The 10,786-nt window shown below is 35.9% G+C and overlaps 2 protein-coding genes across 5 annotated transcripts in view; one reads left to right on the plus strand and one right to left on the minus strand.

The window, feature by feature from the left end:
- LOC145688508 (uncharacterized) overlaps window positions 1-10,786 on the minus strand; it is a 906,862-nt gene that overhangs the window by 550,400 nt on the left and 345,676 nt on the right. The gene's annotated exons all lie outside the window — the stretch shown is intronic.
- Window positions 1-10,786, plus strand: part of LOC145688507 (uncharacterized) — a 31,520-nt gene that overhangs the window by 3,437 nt on the left and 17,297 nt on the right. Inside the window, exons 1-3 of one of the 2 annotated variants that reach the window (XM_081762848.1) lie at window positions 3,804-3,940; window positions 6,905-6,996; window positions 8,432-8,550. In XM_081762848.1, the coding sequence (XP_081618974.1) occupies window positions 6,957-6,996; window positions 8,432-8,550 (159 nt within the window). In that variant the 5' untranslated portion in view covers window positions 3,804-3,940; window positions 6,905-6,956. Of the gene's footprint in view, window positions 1-3,803; window positions 3,941-6,904; window positions 6,997-8,431; window positions 8,551-10,786 lie in introns of those variants that run through there. The other variant, XM_081762849.1, reaches the window with a different exon arrangement.

Genomic DNA, 10,786 nt, shown 5'->3' on the forward strand with positions numbered 1-10,786 from the left:
GTTATTTATATGGAGATACCTTCTACAGCCCAAAATTATTAAGTTAAATGATGTAGCCCGAAGGTTAGAGTGATGCAGTTTGGCATGTTTGTAGCCTTCTGGAAGTAACTCACAAAAAATATCAAAAGTAAATATTTTTAGTTTTTAGGGTAATTCTAAAATAAAAAGAAAGATTTCCGGTGCTATTTAAATGTATGTTTGTTTTGGACATAAAGTCTCATGTTTTAGGTAATTGAAATTGGAACAAAAGTTTGAAATTCGGTACGCTTGCAAGCTTTTGATAGCGATATGCAAGTTATTGACCAAACATAATATCTAGTTATAGAGGGATTTTTTAATTTTTTTATTTTTATTTATTTATATATTGTTTATTTTAGAAAACTGAAAACTCACAGTTATTTAATATCATATCTTCTACATCTCAAAATGCTTAGACTTTTCCTGAACATCTGCGGATGACATTTGGCATACTTGTGGGTTTATAAGGTGCGAGACCTCCAGCTAGCCGAAGGCTAGTCTTCAGTAACACGCACAGCTGCTGCACATGTTGGAATTGGAAGTCATCGATTGCGAGGAAAACAGAGCTAGTTGACATTTGCCTTCGAGTTTGACCGGGTTACTGTTTTTTTCTAAAGCGTTCACCTCCGGTGCTTGGGGTCCCTGGTTCGATCCCAGCTCGCGCCGTGTGGACTTTGTGGTGGACAAACACCGTGCTCGTGGGTTTTCTCGGGGTTCTTCCGTTTCCTCCTACTCTTCATTCCACCATTTCACTCATCTCTCATCATCACCGTCTCCTTTAGCCTAACCGGCATAACCGTGGGACGTAAAACTTAGAGATTTCATTTTTGTTTTTTCTAAAGGGGTTGAAATCGAGCTCAATAGCACCAGTACCCTCAAATTACTTTATTCCTTTTTTTCAAAAAAAAAAATAGTAGGGGTCATCGTTATTCCACTTTAAACTTTATTTGTTGAGATTACATATTAATGAAAATGTCTGGTCCATATATACTTATTCAACAGTGAGGTTATGAAGGACGGGAAATACAGTTTAAGGTTGGACCTGAATCACTACTCGGTTTACATCCAAGAGAAATTGTTCTTCACCTGGACTTGAACTCGGGATCCCTTGATTAGGAAGGCGATGAGTTTATAGACTAAACCTTAGGACATGTGATAGAAATATGTTTAACCGATTTGCATGCTTGTGCATATTTTCCGTCACTTCAGGACAACTGCATAAGTGAAATCACTTTACAGACTTAAAATTGAAATAAGGGGACACGGTGGCTCAGTGGTAGAGCGTTCACCTCTGGTGCGTGGGGTCCCTCGTTCGATCCCAGCTCGCGCCAGTGGGCCGTCTGTCGGACAACACCGTGTGCGTAGGTTTTTCGGGGTTCTCCCATTTCCTCCTACTTTCTCCATTCCACCATTTCAGTCATTACTCATCATCACCGTCTTTCTTAGCTTCGGTGTATAAACTTGGCACGTTAAACTAAATATTTCATTTCATAATTGATATAAATGGACAATTTCAAAAGATTATACAGATTACAGAAGATTACTTTAATTCAAGTAGTTCACTGCATCCGAAGTACAGCGTCCTAATTTAAATTGCTTAGAAGTGAATAAAGATACTAATAATTTGTGTTCACTCTGGCTGTGAACCATTTATTTTATATTTTTGGCTTAAACCAATTGGATTTTTTAAAAATTTAAACCATCTTGGTTTACACCAACCAACTCTGATAGATAATAATCAAAAATACACACAGCTAGTTTTGTGACTGCTTCCTTGAGTAAGTTACGTTTTAATTATATTCGTTTCGTGCCTATTCATTATTGAGGGACTTACATATCCAGATAGTTTTGTGACCTCTGGCGTAGGGTAGTTACGGTTAGGTTATGCTCGTATTGGGCTGTTGCGTTTTGGGCTACCAGATAGAGATTTCACTTCCGAACCATAGTGCAGTCCAACTCTAAATGCAGTAAGATGTATTATTTCTACACTGCTTCTTACCGGGACACTAGCTCTTGTATACGGATCTTGAACAATCTTCCTGTACTTTACTGGAGTTCCATTTTCCTTTCATATACCTCCAAACTTCCTGACTTGGTACTCTTTCTTACGTCTTTGCCCATTCAGTAAATACTGCATCCTTATTGCTTTCCCTGACGCTTTTCCATTGTTTGCTTTAATAAGATTGCATCTACGGGCGTCGTTAGCGTGACGGGGACATGCCCCCCCCCCCCATAATTTTCTGTGTCGTGTATAAAGTTACCAGCTGGCCAGTATTTTATTTATTTATTTTTTTTTATTATTATTTGCACTGCATGAGTTACGGTATATCATTAATTTATTTCGATAAAATTAAACCAAATCGTAATATGTAATTAGAAAATAACTTGCACATGTGAGATATATCATGTGTCCCCCCCCTTAATATTTAAGAGCTAATGACGCCACTGATTGTATCAGTTGTACTCATCTGTAGCATGGATTCAACTGTTGTTTTTCTTTCTAAATCTTCATCGTCCAAGTGTTTATTGTATGTGGCATCAGCTTGATTCCTCGGTAATTTTCACAATTTTGTACATCTTCCTTCTCTTTGTATATAGATACAGTACTACTCTCTCTCTCTCTCTCTCTCTCTCCACTGACTTGGCATTTTTCTCTTGTCTGTAAACTGTTTTCATTAGATCCCATAGTATGCGGTAGGACAACTTCTGGTCCTAAGCACCCATGTTTTAGCTTGTAGTTGCTTTCCCTGTCTTCATTTTCTTTAAAGCATATTCTACCTCTTCTCAGCTTATTTCTGAGATCACAGTAACTGTAACTCCCAAGATTTGGTGTTCCATTACAAAAGACCTGTCTTTGGTTTTCTTAATTTAGCAGCTGTTTCTTTGTTGATTCTTCTCCATCAACATACAGGGCATAACTGCGGTACATGAAGCTAGATGTTTATACTTCATTCCTGTTTACTCAATTAAAGATATTTTTGCAATAGTAATTATGCTTTCCTCATTAGCATTGACAGATCCTTCATTCCATTCACATATTGAAGTCATCAAAAGTAAGATTTTCCGAAAGACCAAACAAATGAAGAAATAATATCAAGAGAAAAGGCACAGAACAGTACCTCCTTAGTTCTACTTTGCCTCTTCAGGACAGACCTTCAGTTATTTGTATCCCAACTTCCAAGTAGGATAAATACTTTTTGTACATGCAATCACTAAGCTGTATTTCCGAATAGTTTTTTTTTTTTTAAAAAAAAAGAGCCATTTGGCTTAAAGAAGCTGACCCACAACTGAAAGATAGGAATATGGGAAAGATGTCGCTCAGGACCTATATTTTAAGATGCTAACCGGTTTGAATGACATTGAAGAACATAGCTAAGACGTGACAAAAAGTTGAACATATTTGTATAATCTGCCTAATTTTATCATGTCGTTTTATAAAATTAAATTGAAAGAATGAAGAGTTGCAGGATTCATTTTTTTCTTATTTCAGGGAAGTTTTATTCATATTTCTTTATTTCCTTAGAGCTTCTTCACATCCAGTTTGTTTTGCCTAGCGCTTGTGGTGTGAGGAATGACGGATTCGATTCCCGAAAGGAGCTCAAAATTTATGTTCACCCAGCATCGTGTACCTTAGATTCCGACATAATCTTTATATTGTTCGTTAAATAGGAGCTTTGTGCAATGTGTGTATTTCATTGAACAAACATTTGTTATTATTTCAGAGGAAGAAATCGATGATGAGGCATTCGAAAATTTAACTGTGGATGCAATAAAGGAATTAATTCCTAAAGTTGGACCACGAATGAAATTTATATCAAAATATAAATTGTACAAGGAACAGAAGATGAAATCTCCTACTTCTTCATCCCCTGTGTCTTTCCTGTCACACAGCTCAGAAGGCAGTACCTTTAGTGATAGCGAGGTAGAAATAACTGATATCTTATTATTTTTCTCAAATATAATCGTACTTTGTTATCATTGTACCTGTAATACCGTATTCATAGGTGTATTGTCAACCGTATTACGATTTTAATCGGTAGAGAAAGTGTTGGGTATAATACTCACTATTTTTTTCAGCAAACTGTTTTACTTGTAAATATAAACACCTTACAGTGCCCAAATTAAAATATACGCGCCTTTGGCGTGGGAGACCGGAGTTCGATTCCCGGCGGGAGCTCATAAGGTTCGGATTCCTCGTTAATCAGTAGGTCCACTTCTCATATAGCCTCGCTGCTGAACGGGACGTTAAACTCAACCCAAATTAAAATATCTTGGTAACAGTTTCAATGTACTTCTGACACCATCCTCAAATAGAGGAATAGAATGAGAAAAGGCTACCACTATTTTCCCATTCTATTCCCTCTCTGAAGATGGTGTCAGGAATATACCGAAACTGTCAGGAAGATGTAACTTTAATTGTTACACTTTAATGTTTTAAAATTTGTCTTTTGCGTTAAGTTACTTATGGTACTTGCATTTTGTAAGGATTAGTCCGTGTCAATGTGTAAGTGTAAAAGTTGATGCTTCGCAAAAGAAAGAAAAAAATGAAAACAATTTTGTACGTTTAATTCACTCGTAAAAAATATTAGCAAGCTTTTTCCAAACCCAGTCATACTATTACTAACTCAGAACAAAACAAGGAAACTAATGATTTAAATCTTTTCTTTGTTACCCTCCTAGTTTTTTCAAACTCGAGTGCACATACGAGGTCTTCAGTGCTTGTGTGGTTAGTGACGCGCCTTTGGCGCGATAGACCCGGGTTTGATTCCCGGCGGAAGCTCATGTTCCGATCCGACATTAAGCTGTAGGTTCACGTCTCATATAGCCTCGCTACTGAACGAGACGCTAAACTTAAACCAAGAAATCGAATGCACATACTTTCTTCAACGGCAGTAAATTAATATTCTGAACGAAACGTTAAATTGTAATCCATTTCAGATGATTCCAGGGAAAAAAATCCGTAAAAGAGACAATGTTTAAAAATATAATAATCATCCATGTAATAATGTTTGCAATTTAATACTTAAATTATAGCGCACAGTGCAGCAGTTTTACATGTATTTAAAGATAGCAGAAAAATGTAAATGTAAACTTAATTGTAAGTTTGGTAAATGAAAGAGATACAAGAACTTACGAGTACGAATATCATATTGAGAGCCCTAAATGTAGCGAAAGTCCCGAAATGACGGTTTGATCTGATTCTCTAACAGGTTCTTCTAGTCTTAATAAATATATCTCTGTTTCACCAAGGTATATCTCTGTCCTTAACTGCATTCGACTTGATAGATACCAGATTGTTTCAGAGGGTCAATCCTCTGAGAAATATATTATGTTTTCTGAAAGAATATCGGAAGCGTCGATGAAATACCTTCTGAGAATAATTTTTATTTGGTTAGATAATATTGGAAAATATGGAATACCTATCAAGTTTCTAGTTAGTTTACTTTCATTTTTACAATAACGCAAAGATTGAACAAGTTACTACAGCCAGTTTTTTCAAGGTGCGGTGATCATATCAATTTTCATGCTCGATGTTGTATTGCAGATCGTGATTTTGGGTACTTAATGTAACAGCAATCAAAATAGTCAAATGTTCCTTTTTACTAAGTTGAAAGACATAGATTTGGCCTTAGTGTAAGTTATTTAGTTAATTGTAGTTAAATGTCCCATTTTAGCATTGACGCTATATTAGACGTGAAACTACATTTTAAAGTGAAATCAGAAACACTGTAATGTGTTCGTTGCTCTTCCACTGATAATTGAACCCGGGACTGCGTGAATTATTCACGCACTCTATTCACTAACAGGCTAGGAGGGCTTCAATGTAAGTTTTGGCATGATGTTACTAAAATGTATTGTATTCCTCTATCCCCTTTTCATCATTCTCTCCATCCATTCTTTATCCCCATCTCTTCTCTTCTTTCCTACGACTTTGTTACAAATATTACTACTTGCATCGACATGGTATGCAAATTCTGTCGGTAGTGAATTCAGTGTGAAATGACCTAATAGCTATTTTTCCACCATCCAGAAACCAAGAAAGTTATCTACGTAAAAATGTGTTTCTAATTATATGAAAACGTATTCTTTCCATTGGTTATGGTTCCAATTTGGTGCAAGTTTGGCAACATAATCATTTTGAGATACGAAGAGCATTCATTTTTCACATCTTGTACTTTTCCTTTTTATAAGATCGCATGCCCCTAAAACAATCTGTGCTTCAGATTTGAGGTTTTCTTTATTCTATAGTACATCTACCATTTTTATTTATTTCAAGTATCAGTCTACTAAATTGACTTCATACACCGTTGTCACTCATTACACTTGCACACACACACACACACACTTTGTTTTAAGCAAACTTTGTGAATTTTATGTACAAATTCTGCGCATCCATGGGAATTGATGACTAACTCTCTCTCTCAGGTAGCAAGTTTTGAAGTTTGTTAGACCTTTCAGTGAACAATGACGCACTTAAAAAAAAGTACTTATTGTTGCTGTTACAAGGGTTATTTTGAGATAGCCGGACTACAAAAGACTAATCTTCATTTTTGTGTCAGGTAACATTGGAGCAAAAGTTTAAACAAATTATAGATGGTGGAGTGGGGACCATTGGTTCACTTAACATGAAATGCCACAAACAACTAAAATGCATTAATAAAATTGACATGAAACTGGTTATGATCAGCACACGTTCAAGAAAAGGCATCTTGAAGTTGTTGAATCTGTGCGTTGTCATAAGATAAAAAATAAAAGTAACGGCAATCAACAGTTGTTAACACTTTAAGGGAAATTACGCGCGTACGCAGTTGCGCTATGTAATTATATGCATTTATGTTTTTTAATCATTGTATTTAATGAAGCTAATAATAACCTTTTATTCCAGGTGACAACTATTTCCTTTTTCCCTAGTGTTGGTGGTGGAGATAGGATAAGCAATGCAAATGGAAAGCACATTGTATTGTTACGAGGAACCTTGTGAGTAGATTGTAATTCTATCTCAATGACTTACGTAGAAAAGTATTTTTAATTAGACACATCCAACTAACACCGCTAGAAAACATGTTTAAACATTTATTTTCGGATTAATATTTATCTGTTTTATTGCATGAAAATGAAAAATGAGCATGGAAAAATGGTAATAGTTAAAGATAAGCATTTTGTGTCCTATTGCAGTTAGTAGATAACCGAGCGAGCGTGTGTGAGTGGTTAGCGTATGCAGAGGTCCCTGGTTCGAATCCTGAGGCAGGTCATCGTAACAATTGTTTTCCAGGGTTTTTCTTAGTTTCATTAGGCATATGTCTGTATGGTACCTTGAATATATGACCCGCCTCGCCGGCTTCGAAGCTCCTTTCCTTCCTTTGTTGTTATTTGTTTCAATGTGAAATGCCTTTCAGCTGTATTTGGAATGTTGTTAATAAATAGATAAGATAATTAAAGGGTAAGTGTCCCAGTCGCTCGTATAAATTGAAATAGCCCTTATTTCGAGAACTTTCCTACCGTCCTTTCGCATATGAGAAACTTATTATAAAATGCAAGTGACTTTTAACTGAATTTTTTTTAAGAAAAAAGGAAGAAAAGAAACAATATATACTATTTTTCTTTCTTTAAACAGATTCCATGATCAAAGCATCAGGTTGCTGAGATACTTTTCCTCAAATTGTTAAAAAAATGGTGTAAGACACAGTGATGCGATGAGCACTCACAAGTGAGTTCAATTGTGTCTTCAAATGAATATATAAATATTATTAATTTCTTCCTTACTTCTTATTTCTTACCTTGAGTTGAACATCTCTCGCATTTTATAACATGATATTAATATACAGAAGATTCGCGTGAACATGCCAGTCGAAAAGCTCTTGAAATACTACACTACTATAATATATATTAGCAATTAGGACAGTGGTAAGTTGCGTATTCATATTTTATGATTTTAAACTTTTAATTATATATTCCAGTAGAGAAAATTATCGTTTTTCGGATGTAGACATTATGTGAGTTCCCTTGAATTTTATTTATGGCCCTCTGACTGGGACAGAGGTGTAGTGACCTGGAAATATTTCAGTTCTTGCTTCCATTATCCTGGTACGACTAAGGAAAACCTCCATCAGAATGGCAGTCCGAGCAGGCCACTTTTGTTTCAATTCACTTTTAAAGCGTGGGTGCAAGTATTACTTAAGCGCAGCCGTTACATGGGTATATACGGTCCACTCCTGGTTTTGATTTGTAAAAGAAAATATGTCAAAGTGTGAAGTCCTAACGCCAGCATGCATTTCTGTTTGCTTAGGGTGATTGCTTTTACGTGTAATGAAGGTACTTCAATTAATTTATTTGAGAGAGAGAATAAGGATAGGTTAATATAGAATTCTTACAGCATTATTTTATTTATTTATTTATTTATTGTGTATTCCAGTTGATGTAGTATGTGGTTCGGCAGGATCAAGAGATACATTCACAGATGTAGATATCTGCAAAAATAGCCCGTTGATGGAAGACCCCCAAGTGAAGGAAAGTGCAGCAAAAGAGGAATTCGTAAGTTTTCACAACACATTGTTCCTAGTGTAAAATTACCTTGTATTTCACGTAAAGAGCCCATGAAATTGATGAAAATTCACATCCAAAGATATATTTTCACTTGAATGGTTCTTCACAGATGAAATGGACAAATAAAACTGATTGTAAGTGTCCGTTTATCCTCAAAGAGACTATCTATTCTTCGTATTTCCATAGAAGATTTACGTATATATAAGTATGTTGGTATAGCTTGTGTAACCGTTACTAGATTTAAAGTTTAATTTTCCAGATCGTAATAATCAGTTAGTCACACATCTTTTATGACCGCAAGAGTGAGCATCTGTTTGGTAGGACGAACTCAATGTAAACATAACTCATATTCTTTATAACCTTATTTAATGTACTCATTTGATACCACATTCATTCAAATCGGCTCTTGGACTGTTATTAAACTCTTCTACGTGTACGTTATCAGGCATGGCGTGGGGGACCCGGGTTCGATTTCCAGCGGGAGCTCATGTGGTTCGGATTCCACGTTAATCAGTAGGTCCACGTCTCATGTAGCCTCGCTGCTGAAAGGGACGCTAAACTAAAAACCAACTCTAGTTATCAGGCAGGACGGTCGCCCTGCAAGCAAGGCTTTAAAAAGTAGATCGACTAGTGCTTACGCTTCTAGGATACAAAAAATGGCATTTCGGCGTTGTTCGTTTACGAAAACTACGAAACAGATATGAATGAAATTTAAAACATTTGTTTTCTGGTAGAAAAGATTGCAAGTGACATCAAAATAAAATTTCCATCTGAAAAATTGTCAAAGTTGTGATGCGTTGAAAATGAAATTCTTTTTCAGGTAATCACCAGAGATAGCAAAAAAAAAAAAAAAAAAAAGATAATAATAATAATAATAATAAATAAAAATAAAAAAAATAAAATAAAATAAAAAAAAAAAAATACTGCACCCATTTCGACGAAATTTGGGATATATGTGTACTTTTACACATACATGCTCATTAGGCATATGACTTTTTTTCAAATTGAAAAGCCTGGGGTGGCAAACAATGAATATTTGGCTGCAAACCTCGAAAATGTCTTTGATTTTGTTTAATTGTAAAGAAAGCTCCCGCACCTACATTGATGCTGTTTTAGCATTAAAAGAATATTCGCCTACTTACACAGTCTGCATTTGGCACTGAATATTCTATACAATACATTAGTAAAATAGTTTTAAATTTGTGAATTACTGTTAATGAACTTTCTGATGAGATATTTGCCACTTTTGCAAGTGTTGTGATGCTCTTGCATCACTTTCACAGCTCGCTCAGCCACCATATTTGAGCGAGGCACATCCAGCATAGAACGTTATTTTACCCAGTGAGCAGAAAAACTCTTTAAAGCTTTAGAACACTTTAGGTCGGAGATAGCAGCATACAATTCATTGTATATGTTCTCTGTATAGTGCTGAATTGAAAACCACACTTTTGTCCATCTAGTTGCGATGAAGTCGCAAGTACGTTGTAGCTGATCTCTCCATTTTGGAAGTAGAAAAAAAGTAACCATGCATAGATTGCACGTGACTTCCATCTATCATTGTTGAGAAAAGGTAGCTTCTGCCAGTTCAACTGAGGCCATTTGTTCTCCTTCCGGTAGAAATTAGATCCTCCGCGAGGTTCAAATAGAAACCGAAAATCATTTCTCAATTCTGGGTTTTCACTTGGCGGTACCTTTCCTGTGCCAGAATAGTTTTCTTGTAAATCCTCATACCCAGCCAAAACATCTTCAATGAATTGATAGTTGAAGCTGGATGACCGTGATTTTATTGGGAATACTGAATCCATCCATTGTCGCAGAACCAGGTCAAGAATATGGTGCTGACATCCTATAAACTGAGGCTCATCGAAACACATTTGTTCAAAATGTCTCTGGAGTCTAACAACAACACCACTTTTGTGGCCTATTCAATGCTGTGATGTCAGAAATGATCATATTAATACTCCTCCATTCATTATACTCATCTAACAAGGCTTGCAGTAAGATATAGATGTTCTCGGCGGATCTGCTTTCACAAACCAAAACTCCAAGCCGAAGACTTCTTTCACAATTCTGCACTTGATAATCTTTTCTTCCTATTCTCGTCCCATCAAAATGCAAGCAGAATTCCTGTTCACCGAAAATTTCTTTAAGCCGGTTCTTCATTGTTTCATCTTCCTTGATCATTCGACGCAAAATCCCCGATTGTGGGTACATTTATTTGTTC

Source organism: Thermobia domestica, chromosome 6, assembly GCF_964235325.1.
Source record: "Thermobia domestica chromosome 6, izTheDome1.hap1.1, whole genome shotgun sequence".
NCBI classification, from domain to species: Eukaryota; Metazoa; Arthropoda; class Insecta; order Zygentoma; family Lepismatidae; genus Thermobia; species Thermobia domestica.